The 20,269-nt window shown below is 44.8% G+C and overlaps 1 protein-coding gene across 1 annotated transcript in view; it reads left to right on the top strand.

Moving 5' to 3' along the window:
- The window catches only part of LOC132385082 (tumor necrosis factor receptor superfamily member 11B-like), a 62,405-nt gene that overhangs the window by 28,487 nt on the left and 13,649 nt on the right, over nt 1–20,269 (top strand). Inside the window, exon 2 of the mRNA XM_059956844.1 lies at nt 17,337–17,718. Within this exon, the coding sequence (XP_059812827.1) occupies nt 17,337–17,718 (382 nt within the window). The remainder of the gene's footprint in view (nt 1–17,336; nt 17,719–20,269) is intronic.

Here is a 20,269-nt window from a genome sequence, read left to right as displayed (position 1 = left end):
TTGCTCTCCCACCCTGACCTCATCTTGGCACAAGAATAATTCCACCTTGCCACACCACCACAAATGAACAAGTGCTGCTCAACCTGTTGAGTTCTTTCAGCAGCTTGTTGCTTCAAAATCCAGCCTCTGTAGTCCCTGGTGTCTGGAGTGAATGCAGCTTCGGTCCAACCTTGAGCAGGGATTCGAATGTCATCTGGCTGAAAATGGATGGCCGTAAGGGAACGAAAATCATCATGAAAGAATGTGAACCATGGCAAACTATAAGACAAAATACAAAACATATGTCTGAACAATTTTAGCAGCTTCTTAAGAGATGCAGGAGAAGAGGCAGATGGGTTATTGTAACACATGCAGAATGCTGGAGGGAAGGAATAAAGAGTCAATGTTTTATGTGAAGACCTTTCATCAGGATTCTTTCCATGGATGCTGCTCACCTGCTCAGTTCCTCCAGCATCATGTGTGTGTTAATCTGGATTTCTATCATCTCCAGAATCTCTTATCTATATGGCTACTGTGGTGCTCACAGATCCTAACATAGAAACATAGAAAACCTACAGCACAATACAGGCCCTTCGGCCCACAAAGTTGTGCCAAACATGTCCCTACCTTAGAAATTACTAGGCTTACCTATAACCGTCTATTTTTCTAAGCTCCATGTACCTATCCAAAAGTCTCTTAAAAGACCCTATCGTATCCGCCTCCACCACCGTTGCCGACAGTCCATTCCACACACTCACCACTCTCTGAGTAAAAAACTTACCCCTGACATCTCCTCTGTACCTACTCCCCAGCTCCTTAAACCTGTGGCAACCATTTCAGCCCTGGGAAAAAGCCTCTGACTATCCACACAATCAATGCCTCTCATTATCTTATACACCTCTATCAGGTCACCTCTCATCCTCTGTTGCTCCAAGGAGAAAAGGCCAAGTTCATTCAACTTATTCTCATAGGGCGTGCTCCCCAATCCAGGCAACATCCTTGTAAATCTCCTTTGCATCCTTTCTATGGCTTCCACATCCTTCCTGTAGTGAGGTGACCAGAACAGAGCACAGTACTCCATGTGGGGTCTGACCAGGGTCCTATATAGCTGCAACATTACCTCTTGGCTACTAAATACAATTCCATGATTGATGAAGACCAATACATTGTACGCCTTCTTAACCACAGAATCTAACTGCGCAGCTGCTTTGAGCGTCCGATGGACTCGGACCCCAAGACCCCTCTGATCCTCCACACTGCCAAGAATCTGACCATTAACGCCATATTCTGCCATCATATTTGACCTACCAAAATGAACCACCTCACACTTATCTGGATTGAACTCCATCTGCCACTTCTCAGCCCAGTTTTTCATCCTGTCAATATCCCACTGTAACCTCTGACAGCCCTCCACACTATCCACAACACCTCCAACCTTTGTGTCATTAGCAAACTTACTAACCCATCCCTCCACTTCCTCATCCAGGTCATTTATAAAAATCACAAAGAGTAAGGGTCCCAGAACAGATCCCTGAGGCACTCCACTGGTCACCAACCTCCAAACAGAATATGACCTGTCTACAACCACTCTTTGCCTTGTTATGAACCAGCAGCAATAGATATGAAATTGGGTCCAGACTTACAAACAAACAACAAAATTTATTAACCTCTGCTCAAAAACATAGAAAAGTAAACAAATGACTAACTTAACTAGAAGTAAACAGCTATGCGGCTATATCTAACAAACACTCAAACTTGAAAATAGTTCTTAATGAGTTCTCAGACAAGCACAGACTTACAGTGGTATATTCAAAAGTCCATGTGATTTATACAGTCATTAAGGAGAGACTTCCATAAAACAATGATTCCTTTGAAGAGATGACCAATCTGCCGATCACAGCTGAAAGATGCCTTGTCCAAAGAAATGACGAAGAAATGAAATGTCTTAAAGTGACTGACCTTTTGGCTGGAGGGTGGTCACTGCACAAACATTCCTGGCCTTGCGGGGATTTAACTCAAACGTGCATGCCACAATTTCCTGGACGAAGACTCAACAAGTTCGATCACTCCCAAAACACAGAACGACATTAACTTCACCCAGTCTTTTGGGTTTGGATAACACTGCTAATGTCTTCACTCTCCGATACTAAACTGTAAGGCAAAAACAAGTGTACAACAAACAAAACTGGTGGCGTCTTACCAAAACAGCCAACCGAGATCAATAGGGTCGCATCGTAAAATACAAATAAGAACCGTGTCATAGTCGCGGGCTTTTCTTTTATACCATACCATCATGTGGCATCACATCACCCCACTGTCACAAAACCATTACATCATCCCACTCACAAGACCATTACATCATCCCACTCGCAAGATCTGACCGTGGCATGTAACAGCCTTCTGTGGGCAAGCCAGTTCTAGATCCACAAAGCTAGGTCCCCTTGGATCCCATGCCTCCTTACTTTCTTAATAAGCCTTGCATGGGGTACCTTATCAAATACCTTGCTGAAATCCATATACACTACATCCACTGCTCTTCCTTCATCAATGTGTTTAGTCACATCCTCAAGCAATTCAATCAGGCTCGTAAAGCAGGACCTGCCCTTGACAAAGCCATGCTGACTACTCCTAATCATATTATGCCTCTTCAAATGTTCATAAATCCTGCCTCTGAGGATCTTCTCCACCAACTTACCAACCACTGAGGTAAGACTCACTGGTCTATAATTTCCTGGGGTCTCATCCCCCCCAACAATTCTAGTTTAAACTCTCCTCAGTAGCCTTAGCAAACCTCCCCGCCAGGATGTTGGTCCCCCTGGGATTCAAGTGCAACCTGTCCTTTGTGTACAGGTCACACCTGCCCCAAAAGAGGTCTCAATGACCCAGAAATCTGAATCCCTGCCCCCTGCTGCAATCCTTCAGCTATGCATTTATCCTCCACCTCATTCTATTCCTATACTCACTGTCACGTGGCACAGGCAGTAATCCCGAGATTACTACCTTTGCGGTCCTGCTTCTCAACTCCCTTCCTAACTCCCTGTAGTCTTTTTTTTTCCGGTCCTCTTCCTTTTTCCTACCTATGTCATTGGTACCAATATGTACCATGACCTCTGGGTGTTCTCCCTCCCACTGCAGGATATCTTGGACACGATTAGAAACGTCCCGGACCCTGGCACCTGGGAGGCAAACTACCATCCGAGTTTCTTTCCTGCGTCCACAGAATCACCTGTCTGACCCCCTAACTACAGAGTCACCTATCACTACTGCCTCCCTCTTCGCTTCCCTACCCTTCTGAGCCACAGGACCAGACTCTGTGCCAGAGGCACAGCCACTGTTGCTTCTCCCAGGTAGGCTTCCCCCCCCCCATCAGTACTCAAACAGGAGTACTTATTGTCAAGGGGTACAGCCACAGGGGTACTCTCTAATAACAACACACACAAAATGACAACACCAGAGGGAGATGGAGAACTGGCAAGCAACTAAATATGTCAGGGATGGGGTAAGAAGGGATAGACATATCAGAATGGGAATGGGACATGGAATTAAAATGTGTGGCCACTGGGAGATCCTGCTTTTTCTGGCGGACCGAACATAGGTGTTCAGCGAAATGGTCTCCCAGTCGGCGTTGGGTCTCACCAATATATAAAAGGCCACACCGGGAGCACCGGACGCAGTAAACCACACCAGCCGACTCACAGGTGAAGTGTCGGCTCACCTGGAAGGACTGTCTGGGGCCCTGAATGGTGGTGAGGGAGGAAGTGTAAGGGCAGGTGTAGCACTTGTTCCGTTTACAAGAATAAGTGCCAGAAGGGAGATCGGTGGGAGGGGATTGGGGGGGACGAGTGGACAAGGGAGTCGCGTAGGGAATGCAGAAAAGCAGAGGGGGGGGGAGGGAAAAATGTGCTTAGTAGTGGGATCCCGTTGGAGGTGGCGGAAGTTATGGAGAATTATACGTTGGACCTGGAGGCTGGTGGGGTGGTAGGTAAGGACAAAGGGAATCTTATCCCTAGTGGGGTGGCTGGTGGATGGGGTGAGGGCAGATGTGCGGGAAATGGGAGAGATGCGTTTGAGAGCAGAGTTGATAATGGACGAAGGGAAGCCTCTTTGTTTAAAAAAGGAAGACACCTCCTTTGTCCTGGAATGAAAAGCCTCATCCTGAGAGCAGATGCGGCAGAGACGGAGGAATTGTGAGAAGGGAATAGCATTTTTGCAAGAGACAGGGTGGGAAGAGGAATAGTCCAGGTAGCTGTGAGAGTCTGTAGGCTTATAGTAGATATCAGTAGATAGGCCGTCTCCAGAGATGGAGACAGAAAGATCAAGAAAGGGGAGCGAGGTGTCGGAAATGGACCAGGTAAATTTGAGGGCAGGGTGAAAGTTGGAGGCAAAGTTAATGAAGTCAACGAGCTCAGCATGCGTGCAAGAGGCAGCGCCAACGCAGTCGTCGATGTAGCGAAGGAAAAGAGGGGGACGGATACCCGTATAGACTTGGAACATGGACTGTTCCACAAAGCCAACAAAAAGGCAAGCATAACTGGGACCCATACGGGTGCCCATAGCTACACCCGTAGGGTGCCCATAGGTTTGGAGGAAGTGGGAGGAGCCAAAGGTGAAATTATTGAGAGTGAGAACTAATTCTGCAAGACAGAGGAGAGTGGTGGTGGAGGGAACTTGGTTAGGTCTGGAATCCAAAAAAAAGCGAAGAGCTTCGAGACCATCACGGTGGGGGATGGAGGTATATAGGGACTGGACATCCATAGTGAAAATCAGACGGTGGGGGCCAGGGAACTTAAAATTATTGAAAAAATTCAAAGCATGAGAAGTGTCACAAACATAGGTGGGAAGAGCTTGAACAAGGGGGGATAAGACTGTGTCAAGGTATGCAGAAATAAGTTCATTTGGGCAGGAGCAAGCTGAGACAATAGGTCCACCTGGACAGGCAGGTTTGTGGATCTTGGGTAGGAGGTAGAAATGGGAAGTGCGGGGTGTGGGAACTATGAGTTTGGTGGCAGTGGATGGGAGATCCCCAGAGATGATAAGGTTGGTGATGGTATAGGAGACAATGGCCTGGTGCTCCTTAGTGAGATCATGATCAAGGGGTAAATAAGAGGAGGTATCAGAGAGTTGTCGCTGTGCCTCGGCCAGGTAGAGTTCAGTACGCCAGACAACAACAGCTCCCCACTTATCAGCAGGTTTTATAGTGAGGTTGGGATTGGTGCGGAGGGAGCGGAGAGCAGAGCATTCTGAAGGAGTGAGGTTGGAATTGGAACAGGGTGTGGTGAAGTCGAGACGGTTAATGTCCCATCGGCAATTAACAATAAAGAGATCCAGAGCAGGCAGAAGACCAGAACGGGGTGTCCATGAAGAGGAGGAGGGTTGAAGACGGGAGAAGGGGTCATCGGTGGGGGTAGGAGAATCCTTGTCAAAGAAGTAAGCTCTGAGATGGAGACGGCGGAAGAAGAGTTCAGCGTCATGGTGTATGCGGAACTCGCTGAGGTGTGGGCGAAGGGGGACAAAGGTGAGGCCCTTACTGAGGACAGAGCGCTCTGCCTCAGAGAGTTGAAAGTCAGAGGGAATGGTAAAGACCCAGCACGGATGAGGGATGGGATCAGAGGGGGGAGGGAGGCTGGTAGTGTCGGTGGAGAGGGGAGGGTTGGGGTGAGAGGAAGATGGAGCCTCTGAGGGCCCAGGAGCTGACGATGGGATCTGAGGGAGAGGGGATGGCAGAATGGTGGTGGGGGAAGGTGGAGCCTCTGAGGGCCCAGGAGCTGACGATGGGATCTGAGGGAGAGGGGATTGCAGAGTGGTGGAGGGGGAAGGGGAGAAGGGAGACACAATCGCAGCATGTGAAGACCCAGCCTGGAGTTCAAGGTTGGAGTAGCAGTCGGTGGTTGTGCAATCGCTTTGAAGCTGTCCATTGCCGTTGGAACCCGCGTTGATGGTGCTGGAGTCCGGAGTTTCAATATGCCCTGGGTTGCTGGGACAGCTGAGGTCAACGGCCAGGGCGAATCCATGTCCGTTGGAACACGCGGTAATGGCGCTGGAGTCCATCGCGTCCCTGGCCCCAGCCGCCGATCTCGGCTGCCCCAGCAACCCAGGGCATATTCACAACTGCAGATTTCCTCGTGTTTGCTTTTAAATTCTACTGCAAAGCCTTTGCCAGTGATGCCTACACTGAAGAAGTTTAAATCTTCTCTTCAACGGGAGTTCAGTGAAACCCTCTCTTGCTGCTCCCCATCTATAATTCCTTCGGCCCTTCAACTTTTCAATCATATTTTGACCCAGACCTGCTATTACAGCCATATATCCTTCCTTGGAATGTGTCTCTGCCACCAACTGACTGCAGTTGGCTTCAGGATCCGTTTTCGAGCTTCTCAATTTGGACCTTCTGAGGATCCCAGGTACTCACATTTAATTGTCTCTGCCTCCCGTTGTTTCTCCCAGCGAGCTCTGAAGGCGACACTCTCTGCCATGAGGAGGTACCTGGCGTCCCCATCACAATCTCTTCCACGCCTCCGGGACACCTTTTTCTCTGTTTGCAATGGACCTGTCTGTTATTTCATCCTCCGTCGGATCAACGTGTGCAATCGCCGTTTCTTTGAGTTTATCACGTCTGCAAGGATCGCAAGATCTTCCATCTGCAGACCCCAGAACATGGTCTTCGTATTGCGTCCCTGGCCCCAGCCGCTGATCTCGGCTGTCCCAGCAACCCAGGGCATATTCACAACTAACTGCAGATTTCCTCATGGGTACTCTCTAGTAAATGATTCTTCCCCTTCCCCCTCCTGACTGTGACCCACTTGTCTGTCTCCCATGGCCCTGGTGTGATCACCTGCCTATAACTCCTTTCAATCACCTCCTCCTCACTCTTCCTGACCAGGCGAAGGTCATCGAGCTGCATCTCCAGCTCCCTAACTTGGTCCCTTTGGAGCTGCAGCTCAACGCACCTGGTGCAGACATGGCCACTGGGGAGGCTGGGAGACTCCAGGACCTCCCACATCTGACACCAAGCCCAGAAAACAGGCCTCACACACATACATCCTCCTTTCCGCAAATAACACCGGTAAACCTACTTTGCCTCATCCCGTTACTGCCTAAGCCCGTTGAACCTAAGCCCATTGAGCCAAAGCCCTACCACTCTGCTGTCTGCTCCGAACGCTGCCCGCTGGATATGGTGGTCTTCTTTTCAAACCTTTCGCATTCTACTGGCTGACGTCACGTGGCTGACTAATACAGGGGGGCACAATTTCTTTACATACAGAGTGGTGGTTGTGTGGAGTGTCCTGCCAACACTGGTAGTAGAGCCAGATACATTAAGGGCATTTAAGAAGCTCTTAGATAGTCAAGTTGAGGATAGAAAAATGGAGGACTATGTAGGAAGGACAGGTTCGATTGATCTTAGAGTGAGTTAAAATGTTGGCACAACATCATGGGCTAAAGGTCATGTTCTATAATGTAATGGTTTATGTTCAATGCTCTACGATTTAAACATTGAGTGAAGAAGTGGACAGGGAATTACCAAGAAAAAGATGAACCTGGAATTCTCCTTAGCGCTGCCTAAAGAATCATTAGCCAATGAAGAATAGAAATTCTGCGACCTGCACCAGTTTTTTAATTTATTTTTTTTTTATTTAGAAAGACAGTGCAGAATAGGACCTTCCAGCCCATCGAGATGCACTTCCCAGAAACCCCAGACAACCCCAATTTAAACCTTAGCCTAATCACAGACCATTTACAATGACCGATTAACCTACCTGGTACATCTTTGCCTGATGGGAGGAACCCAGAGCACCGACTCATGCCTGCGCTGATTGATCTTAGAGTAGGTTAGCAGGTCAGCACAACACTGTGGGCCGAAGGGCCTGTACTGTGCTGTGTGTTCTGAAAGGCCCTTCAGCCCACAATGCTGTGCTGGCCTGTATACCTACCACGCACAGTATTGAAAAACCTGCCTTTGATGTTCACTTCTTTAGCAACACAGTGTGGAGTAGCGCCTTCTGGCTCTATGAACAACACTGCCTAGCGACCCTCGACAAACCTGATTAACCATAACCTAATCACAGGACAATTTACAAAAACCAATTAACCTACCAATGGGTACATCTTTGGAGTGTGGGTGGAAATTGGAGCACCCGGAGAAAACCCACACATTCGGGGAGAACATACAGAGTCTGCTTGCAGAGGACACCAGGATTGAACTCTACACTCCAACGTCCAGAGCTGTAACAGTGTCACACTGCCGTGGCACATGTTAGGTGACTGCAAGGGACACTATTTGAGCAATGAGCTGAGCAGGCACTACCCAGTGACCATATTGTGAGCCCTTTTTCTTACATCCCATTTTATCTGATGAACCTTATCAGTGTTGTGTAATGAAACAGATCTGTTAAGGAATTTTAAATTGAAGCAATACTTAGGGGACAGTGATCATAATATAATAGAATTCACCCTGCAATTTGAGAGGGTGAAGTCAGGGACAAATGTGTCAGTTTTTTAAGAGGAATCAAGGAAACAACAGAGAGGAGCTGGCCAAAATTAATTTGAAGAGGCACTAGCAGGGATGACAGCAGGGCAGCAATGGCTGGAGATTTTGGCAGCCATTCAGAAGGTGTTAGTCAATTCTTCATAGAGAAAAAGGAATATTCTAAAGGGAGGAGGAGGTAACTGTGGCTGATAAGGGAAGTCAAAGACAGCGTAAAAGCAAAAGAGTGGGCATACAATAAAATAAAAATTAGTGCGAAGTTAGAGGATTGGATTGCTTTTAAAAAACCAACAGAAGGCAAATAAGAAAGCAATAAGGAGAGAAAAGATGAAATATGAAGTTAAGCTAGGCAATAATATAAAAGAAGTTACCAAAGGTCTTTTTTCAAATATACAAAGAGTAAAGCAGAGGGAAGAATAGATAGTAGACCTCTGGAAAATGAGACTGGAGAGACAGTAGTAGGGGACAAGGATATGGTAGACAAACTTAATAAGTATTTTACGCCAGTCTTCATCTTGGAAAACATTAGCAGCATACCAAAAGTTCGAGAGTGTCAGGGGCAGAAATGAGTAGTTGCTATAACCAGGGAGAAGGTGCTGGAAAACTGAAAGATCGAAGGGTGATTAAGTCACCTGGAACAGAAGTACTCTATCCCAGGGTTCTGAAAGGGGTAGCTAAAGAGAGTGGAAGCATTAATATCTCTAGACACTGGGATCTCGAGACTGAGAACTGCAAATATAACTTCACTCTTTATGAAGGGAGGGAGGCAGAAGAAAGGAAATTATGGGCTAATTAACCTGACTTCGGTGGTTGGCAAGATGTTGGAGCCCATTATTAAGAATGAGGTTTTGGGGTATTTGGTGGTGTATGACAAAATAGGCCAAAGTCAGCAGGGTTTCCTCAAGCAATCTGCTGGAATTCTTTAAGGAAACAACAGGCAGGTTAGCTTGGATTTCTGGAAGGTCTTTGAAAAGGTGCAGCACATAAAGCTGCTAAACAAGATAAGAGCCCATGGCATTACAGGAAAGATACTAACTTGGACAGAAGATTGGCCGACTGGCAGGAGGAGGTAAAGATTGGGAATAAAGGGGCCTTTTCTAGTTAGCTGCTGGCAACTAGTGGTGTTCCTCAGGTCAGTGTTGGGATCACTTCTTTTCACATTAAATCTCAATGACTTGGATAATGGAATTGATAGCTTTGTGGCCAAGTTTGCAGACGATAGAAAGGTAGGTGGAGTGGTAGGCTCCTGCTGAGGAAGCAAAGAGTCTGCAGAAGACCTTGGACAGATTAGGAGAATGTGAAAAGTGGCTGATGGTATTTAGCATAGGGAAGTATATGATCTTGCACTTTGGTAGAAGGAATAAAGGCATAGACTGTTCTCTAAATGAGGAGTGAATTCAGAAATTGAAGGTGCAAAGAGACTTGGGAGTCCTTGTGCATGATTCTCTAAAGATTAACTTGCAGGTTATACTAGTAGTAACGAAGGCAAATGCAATATTAGCATTCATATTGAGGTGACTAGAATGTAAAGGCAAGGATGTAATGCTGAGAATCAGTAAAGCATTGGTCAGACCGCACTTGGAGTATTGTGAGCAGTTTTGGGTCACTTATCTAAAAAAAGATGTCTCGACACTGGAGCGGGTCCAGAGGGGGCTCATGAGAATGATCGCAGGAATGAAAGGGTTAATACATGAGGGGTGCTTGATGGCTGTTGGGCTGTACTCACTGGAATTTAGAAGAATGAGATGGGGGATCTCATTGAAACCTATTGAATATTGAAAGACTGAGATAGTTATTTGTATATTTAATGCAAAATATATGATGTATATAGGCTCTTGATCAGTCAGGTCATCAATGGTTATGGGGAGAAGGCAGGAGAATGGGGGTTGAGAGCGATAATAAATCAGCCATGATGGAATGGTAGAACAGACTCGATGGGCAGAATGGCCTAATTCTGCTTCTGCGTCTCTCTTTATTTAGAGTCACAGTGTGGAATAGGCCCGCTAGCTCTTTAAGCCACACCACTCCACAAACCCCCAACAAACCATGATTTAACTCTAACCTAATCACAGGACAACTTACATGGCCAATTAAACTACGAACTGATATGTCTCTGGATTGTGGGAGGGAACCAAAACTCCCAGAGAAAACCCACACATTGCATGGGGAGGACTGTACAGACTCCTTACAGAGGATGCCACGTTTAAACTCTGAACTCTGACACCCCGAGCAGTACTAGAGTCATGCTAACCACTACACTACTGTGGTGCCCTTAGAGTTCTGAGATGTCTTATGTCTGAACTCTGTCTGTACTAATCTGTAGCATTTTGTCATGCAAACCGTTCATTTTTCTGCATTTTGTCATAGCCTAGTTTCCTCTTTCTCCAATTTCTCTAAAGATAAAGTTTAGATTTATTTGTCATATTTACTTTGAAATTCAAAATACAAAGTTCAGAGCACAATTATTATCAAAGTATACAATCAAGATTCGTCTCCAACAGGCAAACACAAAACAAAAAAACCCCAAAGAGCCTACTTAAAAAAGTAGACCATCGAATACTCAATGTCCAGAAAAAATAATTAAGTCATGCTAACAATAAATGCAAGCAAATGATGATCTGAAGTCCACAAACGCAGTCCGTCCACAGGTCCCTGTTTCAGCGCAGAGCCCAATAAACATCACAGAACAGCGAGTTGAACCAGCCCATCCCTCGCCTTGGGCCCTGATGCCCTGACCTGTTCAATCAGGCCCAGCTCCTAAATGCCCAAACATTGGGTTCAGTCACTTCAATACACACTTTGTGCATCTCTGGAGTTGCCATGCTTCCAGTGCCGGTATAGCATACCCACAACTCACTAACCCTAACCATATGAACCCCGATCGATGATTGATTGTGCTAACTGCTATATTGCCTTTCCACCCACTCTCATTCATACCCTCCTGGCAGCAGCCATGGTTGCCTGTTGGTCAGGTTTGGTACGGTTTTCATTTGGAACCTCAAACTGACCAGGACATCTGCCAAATGGACCCAGAGGCTCTCAACCCAAAACATCAATTGCCCATTTCCCTCCATGGATGCTGTCTGACCTGCTGTGTTCCTCCACTGCTTGGCATGTTGTGTAAAGAAAAATGACGGTTTCCTTTCCAGCCCTATTCTCATTCAATTGAAATTTGCCTTCTGAGGACGCACATAATGCCGAAACAATTTTATCCTTTTTTTTTGTGGAAGCTTGGCATTCTGCATGAGTTAGGAATTTGGATTCAAAATTGGCATCGTGGCAGAAGCCAGAGAGTGGTAGTCAATGGTTGTTTCTCTGACATCATATAGCTGCCATTTGATGAAAGAACACAGATCAGAAACGGATTCAGTTTTAATATCACTGACATATATTGTGAAACATCTTGCTTTAGAACAGCAGTGCAGTGCAATACATAAGATCTTATAAATTACAATAAGAAAGATGTGTATATATATAAATAAAGTAAATTCAGTAGAGTTGCAATCAGTAGCATAAAAAGAGAGGGAAAATAGTGAGGCGGTGTTCACAGAAATCTGATGCTGGACGGGACGAAGCTGTTCCTAAGCAGTGAATCTGGGTCTTCAGGCTCCAGTACCTCCATCCCAATGATAGCAATGGGAAGAGAGCACATCCTGGATAATGGGGTCCTTAATGATGGATTCCACCTTTTTGAGGCTTTGTCTTTTGATGATGGTGGGGATGCTAGTGCCCATGATGCAGCCAGAAGAGTTTGTAGCCATCTATGGCATTTTTCCTGATCCTGTGCAGTGACCACCCCCCCCCCCCCCCCGTATCAGATGGCATGGAGATGCACAGATACAAGGAAAAGTAGCTCCTCAACATGAGAAGAGATCCTCCGGCAAACACATTCCCCTCTCCCTCTGACCTTTTGCCTCTTCTCACCTACGCATTACTTCCCTCTGGGTCCTCTCCACCTTTCCTTTTTCCTATGGTCCATTCTCCTCTCATATCAAATTCCTTCTTCTCCAGCCTTTGACCTTCCCCACCCACCTGGCTTCACCTGTCACCTTCCAGCTAGCCTTCTCCCCCCCCCGCCCCACAACCTTTTTATTCTGGCATCTCCCCCCTTTCTTCTCAGTCCTGAAGAAGGGTCTCGGTGCAAAAAGTCGACTGTTTATTCATTTCCATAGATACTGCCTGATCTGTTGAGTTCCTCCGGCATTTTGGGGATTGTTGCTTTGGATTTCCAGCATCACCTATTAATGGAAGTGATCCCGTTTATGTAAAGTAGAACCATAGAGAAAGAATTTGAACAAAACATACTTTCTGAGGAAGAACAAATGTTCTGAAATAAGAAAGAACTGAAAAACTACCCAAACTTCTGTGTCCAGACTAAGTAAAAGTTTTGTGAGTACGAATGGCACAGTTTAAAGTGGATATTTCTAAATCTGTACGGTACATTTGAGTGACTCATTCCCACAAACTTATTTATTATATGTTATTTAACCTCGAGGATAGTTTCATTCTATGGAACAGCCACAAGATTAAATGTCAGGAAACCTTTTGTATGGCTTGAAAGCAGCAGAGGAGTGAAATAGATATTTGATGTGCGCCAATTCCATTATTCAACAAAATTAAATTAGTCCAATGTTTTTGCATCGTAACTGGGAACATTGTGTCCAAGTCTTCATGTGTGCTAATGCCAATTCCAAGAAAATACTTGAGACAGGTGACTCAACTCAACACAAAATCATGTATCAGTCAGCTTTTTATGTTCATCTTGAGTCAGAATGGATGAAATTACACAGTCTTTTTTATTTTTCGCAAAGGAAGATAAAATAGTGATAAATAGTGCAACTGCACTATTTTACAGTTGCACCACACCGTGATATAACAATGACAGGACTGGATAGTTTTATCAATGCCAGGCACTCAAAGATTTTGGGCGCCAAGCGTAGCAACAAGGCTTTACAGTACAGGCTACCCTGTTCAATCCCCATTGCTGCCTGTAAGGAGTTTATACGTTCTCCCCATGACCAAGTGGGGTTTCCTCTGGGTGCTATGTTGCCTCCCACATTCCAAAGAAATAAGGATTAGGCTTGGTGAGTTGCGGTCATGTTGGCACCAGAAGCATGGCGGCTCTTGTGGGCTGCCCCCAGCAAAATCCTTCAGCTGAGCTAGTTGTTTAACACAAAATGACACATTTCACTGCATGTGACAGATGATGCTAACGTATGTAAAAATAACATTGTTTCCAAACCACCTCAGTAATCTGCTGCTCTGTACCAGACTATACAATAATAACGTAAGATATAGGAGCAGAATTAGGCCATTCAACCCATTGAGACTGGTTCGACATTTAATCATGGCTGATTAATTTTCCCTCTCAACCCGTTCTTGTGCCTTCTCCCTGTAATCTCTAACGTCCTTACAAATTAAGATTCTATCAACCTCAAGTCTGGTTGGCAATGCCCCTGCAAATGAAGGGCTTCCATTTAACCTCCTCTACTAGGTCTCTGTCTCCATGTGTGCTGGCAATGTCAGAACTCAAGTGCAGAGGAAAGACAGACTCCATTGCAGAGATGATTCATAAGAACTCCATTGGAAAATCAGTGGCTCAGCTGAATAACACTGTGAGAAGTACAAATTCTCAAAACTAGAGTCGCCTGGGGAAAAGTACACACTCAGGTCAACAAATACTTTTGCCCTAAGGGTTAAGGGGGGGAGGGTTAAGGGGAGGGGGGAGGGTCAATATTATTTTTCTCACTTTTTTTATCATCACATTTATTCTTTGTAATTTTCTAAAAATTAATAAATAAATATATTTTTAAAAATTAAAAAAAAATACTTTTGCTGGTTTTAATTCCTTCATCTGTTTTAGATGTTTAAGTGCCAGAAGAGGATCTTAAAACAAAACGAACGATGTTATAATCAGGTCCTGCTGTTACAATCTCTGTTTAACCGTCGATTCACACACTCATGTATCGATGAATTGCATATGTAGTATAAAAATACAAAGAAAATCGCACAAAACTAAAACAGTACTAATACGGTAGTGGCAATTCTAAAGAAACACAATACAAACAACATTAGAATCCCCCCAACCCTGTATCTTATACATAGCAGCAAAAAGTGTAAGCGCATGTATCTCATCTAAGATGTCTACACCCTTTTTAGTACACACATGCTGAACCCCCAAACAGAGACTAAACATTCACGTTACGTTGTTACATGCACAGTCAGTCATGATACAATAAAGTTAGACAAAAGGTACACTTTGGCACAGCTTTTACAAGATATTCCCTTGTAGTTAAATTACAGGAAGACTGACCTACACCACTTTCACCACACAGAGAGTGGTGAATCTGTGGAATTCTCTGCCACAGGAAACAGTTGAGGCCGGTTCATTGGCTATATTTAAGAGGAAGTTAGATATGGCCCTTCTGGCTAAAGGGATCAGGGGGTATGGAGAGAAAGCAGGTACAGGGTTCTGAGTTGGATGATCAGCCATGATCATACTGAATGGTGGTGCAGGCTCGGCCGAATGGCCTACTCCAGCACCTATTTTCTATGTTTCAATGTTTCTACTTGGCTGGTGAGGAACTTGGCACAAGCCACGCCATCCAGCATCGAGTCCTTCACTTGTGAAAATCTAAAGCATCCACCTGTAAAACATGTCAAATTACCGATATTCTCGATTGGCCAACAAGCATAAACGGATTCACATGGATATTGTAAATTAATGCTCACCTTTCCTCACCAAGCCCAGTACCTCTGGGGGAATTCAATTCCAATGCCCCACCAGCTACTTCAGCAGAAAACAAAATGGTCTCCCCACTATCCCGCACATACATAATGACCTCACCATCTCCACTTAAAGGCACAGACAACCATTCTAGCATTACCCGGATGGATGCCTAAGTCCACTTTTTACTGATAATGAATAGGATTCAGTGGTCACCCGGTTACACTAGTACCCATGATTAGAGCAAATTGGACATCCAATTAAATAATACAAGTTACACAGAATTTCTGAACCTATCTAAATAAATGTTGCAAGCTTGAACAGAAAACACCAGGAGACCACACTACAAAGAGAAAGTCACTCTGGAGAAAACACAAGGAATTCTAAATTATTAACAATTCTCATTAAACAGCAATTAAACAATTCAGGTGCTCTTTAAACATCACTGTCCTTCTCAGAACTCCCTGACCTTGATAAAGCCAGCCAAACCTCCTAGAATGTTTCCGGTGCCTCCAAACAAGTCTCCCCCATTCCCAACCACCCCCCGCCCACACTCTCCCATCACCAATATACATGTGTATACGTCAAGTCAGACCAGTAGGAAGGCTAGGTAGTAACATGGAACACAGGACATTACAGCTCGACGCAGGCCCTTCAGCCAACAACGTTATGCTGATCCACTACAACACCAATTTAATTCTTCCCTCCTACATCATCCTCCACCATCCAAGAAACTATCCAAAAGGTTATTAAATGTCCCGAATGTATCTGGCCGTACCATTACTCCTGGCAGGATATTCCAAGCATCCACAGCTCTCGGTGTAAAAAACCTACCCCCTCCAAATACATTACTTAAACCACCTTAACATTTTGCCCCTTTCTATCAGCATTTCCACTTTGGGGAAAAGTATCCACTCCGTCTATGCCTCCTTTCATCTTGTACATGTCTATCAATTCATCTCATTCCCCTTTACTGCAAAGAGAAAAGTCCTAGCTCACTCAGCTTTTCCTGATAAGACATGCTCTCTAATCTAGGCAGCATCCTAATAAGCCCCCCTTGCATCTTCTTCATGCTTCCTACAGTATAATGAGGTGACTAGAATTGAACACAGCATTCCAAGTATGGTCTAACCAGTGTTTTATAGACCCTGAGCATATTTTCCATTTTTCATGTTCAAGTGTTAATCTGACAGTCACATATCAGTTATCATAAATAATGAATAGGAATCAGATTAGATGAGATAAAATACGTACACATCCTGGAGATTACACAGCGAAATTTAAAACTGGAATATCTACTTCATTTTCACCGGGGATCAGACTCCAAGATCCTCATCACTGATTTTGGTCCAGCCAATTCTGGGAATTAAAGGTTTGTCATCCAATATTTTATTAAGCTAACAAAAATGTTCTGTCACTAAAAAAAAAAGCAGATACAATAGAGTCTTTTAAGAGACTCTTAGATAGGTACATGCAGCTTAGAAAAATAGAGGCCTATGCAGTAGGGAAATTCTCGGCAGCTTCTGGGGTCAGTTATATGGTCGGCACAACATTGTGGGCCGAAGGGCCTGTGACATGCTGAAGATTTTCCATTTTCTATTAGTAGAGATGATGCTGCCCTTAACATTAATAGTGGTGGGGTGAAGATATACCTCTGCCAAAGGAGGTATATGGTGCTCTTTCCCTCCACTAGCCTGCAGATCACCTTTGGGCAAGGTGTAGTGCCTCCTTAGACCCCCGATCAAGTGGTGGATGGAACTGTGGACGGGCTGTCTTTGTGGACTTCAGTTCAGAATATTCGCTTGTGTTCATTGTTTGCATGATTTGTTTTTTTCTCTCTCTGCACATTGGGGTCTTTTAGGTTTCTTTGCTTTGTGGCTGCCTGTTAGGAGACAAATCTTAAGGTTGTATACGGTGTACATAGTTGGATAATAAATGTATTTTGAACTTTGAACTTTGATTTTGATATATCTCTACATAGATTTAACTGCAAACTGATATGAGTACATAAAATCACCCTTGATAACAATACTAGCGACAATTCACCAGAATGTTTATCTTACCATTGTCTAGATTTATTCGATGAAGCTATCTTTTTTGTTGAATGTTTGCCATGATGGACTTCACAGCTCTCTTTATTTTTCATTTCAGCTCTTCATTCTCCCTCTTCTGTTACTTCCTCTGGTATCACTGCAATCCCCTTTCAATCACCTCTACCAGTTCTGGGATGATGAGTCGCGTCAGTTTTACATATGTGAAAAATGCCCCCCTGGGACCTACCGGAAAGCTCATTGCAATTCGTCAAAGAGGACTGAATGTGCCCCTTGTCCAGATTCTCACTACACTGCATGCTGGAACTCCCTAGAGGAATGTCAGTATTGCAACGTCTTTTGCAAAGAGTATCAGTTTGTTAAACACGAGTGCAATGGCACCCACAACCGTGTTTGCGAATGCGTTGAAGGCCATTATTTTGACCTCGAATTTTGCTTAAAGCACTACGAATGTCCACCAGGCTTTGGTGTTAAAAAGTTTGGTAAGTAATTTTTGATATTCAACATCTTTGTTTTTCTTGCTGTTTAATAAGAATTGTAAATAACGTACTGGTATTGGAGAGGGTCCAGAGGAAGTTCCTGAGAATGATTCCAGGAATGAAAGGGGGAATGTAGAGGGTACTCACTGGAGTTTAGAAAACTGAGGAGGGAGCGCATTGAAACCTATTGAATATTGAAAAGCCTGATGTTTCCTATAGTGGGGGAGACGAGGGCCAGAGGGCACAACCTCAGAATGTTAGGACGTTCCTTTCAAACAGAGCTGGGGGGGGGGGGGGGAAATTCCCTTAGCTAGAGGGCAATGAATCTGTGAAATTTATTGCCACAGACGGCTGCGGAGGCCAAATCATTGGGTGTATTTAAAGCAGAGATTGATAGGTTCTTGATTAGTAAGGGCGACAAAGGTTGTGGGGTAGATGGCAGGAGAATGGGATAGAGAGGGATAATAAATCACCCATAATGGAATGACTTGATGGGCTGAGTGGCCTAATTCTGCTTTCTTAGTGGCCACTTTATTAGGTAAACCTGTACGCCTGCTCCTTAATGCAAATATCTAATCTGCTAATCATGTAGCAGCAACTCAAAAGCATGCAGACATGGTTAATAACTTCAGTTAGTACCGGAAAAAAACATAACAATGGGGAAGAAATATCATCTGTGACTTTGGCCATTGGTGCCAGAGAGGGTGGTTTGAGTATCTGAGAAACTGCTGATCTCCTGGGATTTTCACACAAAACAGAGTTTACAGAGAATGATGTGAGAAACAAAAGAAAAATTCAGCGAGTGGCATTTCTGTGGGTGAAAATGCCTTATTAATGAGAGAGGTTCGAGGAGAATGGCCAGGCTAGTTCAAACTGACAGGAAGGTGACAGTAACTCAAATAACCACACATTACGACAGTGGCATGCAGAAGAGTATGCACGTTTCATTGGAATATGAAGTAGATGGGTTACAGCAGCAGAAGATCATGAACATACACTCAGTGACCACTTTATTAGGTACAGGAGCCACTTAGTAAAGTGACCACTGAGTGAATAGTGTATATATAAATTTAATAAGTAGGGCAAAAAATAGTGACGTAGTGGTTATGAGTTCATAAATCTGATAGCAGAGGGGAAGAAGCTTTTCTTCCTCTCTAGTGAGAAAAAGACAAGTCCTGGGTGATGAAGGTTCTTAATGATGGATGCTTGATGGTGAGGAGGCCAGTGCCCATGATGGAGCTGAATGGCTTTACATCCTTCTGCAGCCCCATACCAGACAGTCTCTGCAGTTCATTTGTACTCTGTTGCTTTTCAGAGGCTGCGCTTAGCAAATCTCCCTGACAACATCTTAGTAGGGGCACCTGGCTATATGTCTGCAGGATCTCTGTCAGAGAAGCTGGCTGCTCCATACTTGAAGGATCATGCAATTTTTTCAGAGGAAAATTGTCAACAGTTCTCCTCAATGGGTATGATGCATTAAATTTTGAAATAGGGGCTAGCCATCAAAGCCTCTATTCCCATAGTCCACATTAGCATTCTAATTACATGCTGGAGCATCTTGGCATGCTATGCTGGTGCCACTATGAGTGCCTACACTTTCGAGCTGACTCCAGCATCTTTGCGTGCAAACCATACATTTCACTGCATCTATTTTGATGCACATGTGATAATCAAATTAATCTGAATCTGAAAAAAAAGTTTCTGCAAGCTTCCTTTTTGAAACATAGAAAACCTACAGCACAATACAGGCCCTTTGGCCCACAAAGCTGTGCCGAACATGTCTCTACCCTAGAACCACCTAGGCTTACCCATAGCCCTCTATTTTACTAAGCTCCATGTATCCATCCAGGAGTCCCTTAAAAGACCCTGTTGTTTCCGCCTTCAGCACCGCCACCGGCAGCCCATTCCACGCACTCACCACTCTCTGTGTAAGAAACTTCCCCCTGACATCCCCTCTGTACCTAATTGAACTTATAACTGATTGAAAAGCAAAACCATGATTACTATAATGTCATATACAGGGTGGCAGGGTGGAAATTCTTCTCTCTGCTACCCTGCAGGTCACCCTTGGGCAAGGTGTAGCGGTTGCTTTGCATCTCCCCCTCCACAGCCCCATTCCCTGCCGTTCTCCCCGCAACCTTTGATGCCATGTCCAATCAAGAACCTATCAAGCTGTGCCTTAAATGCACCCAACGACCTGGCCTACATAGCTGCCCGTGGTAATAAGCCATGGGGGCAGGTGGTGGATGGTCGTATGATCAGCCGGTGCAGATCACAAGTCCTGGTTATGCGACTACTGACACCAGGCAGACAATCTCTGAAGAGTGTTGACAATGTTTGGGGTCACCCATCTTGTAAAGACACTGCCCAGAAGAAGGCAATGGCAAACCACTTCCGTAGGAAAATTGGTCATGGAAAGACCATGATCACCCACGTCATACGACACAGCACATAATGGACAAAGGGGTTATATTCCCACTGTAAATGCAGTTGTAAGTATCAATGACCACTTCTTATCTGGATCTTGTAGGGCTCCACAGTAGCATAGCAGTTA

Source organism: Hypanus sabinus, chromosome 1 (genome assembly GCF_030144855.1).
Source record: "Hypanus sabinus isolate sHypSab1 chromosome 1, sHypSab1.hap1, whole genome shotgun sequence".
NCBI classification, from domain to species: domain Eukaryota; kingdom Metazoa; phylum Chordata; class Chondrichthyes; order Myliobatiformes; family Dasyatidae; genus Hypanus; species Hypanus sabinus.
This window is presented reverse-complemented; position numbering and strand designations above follow the sequence as displayed.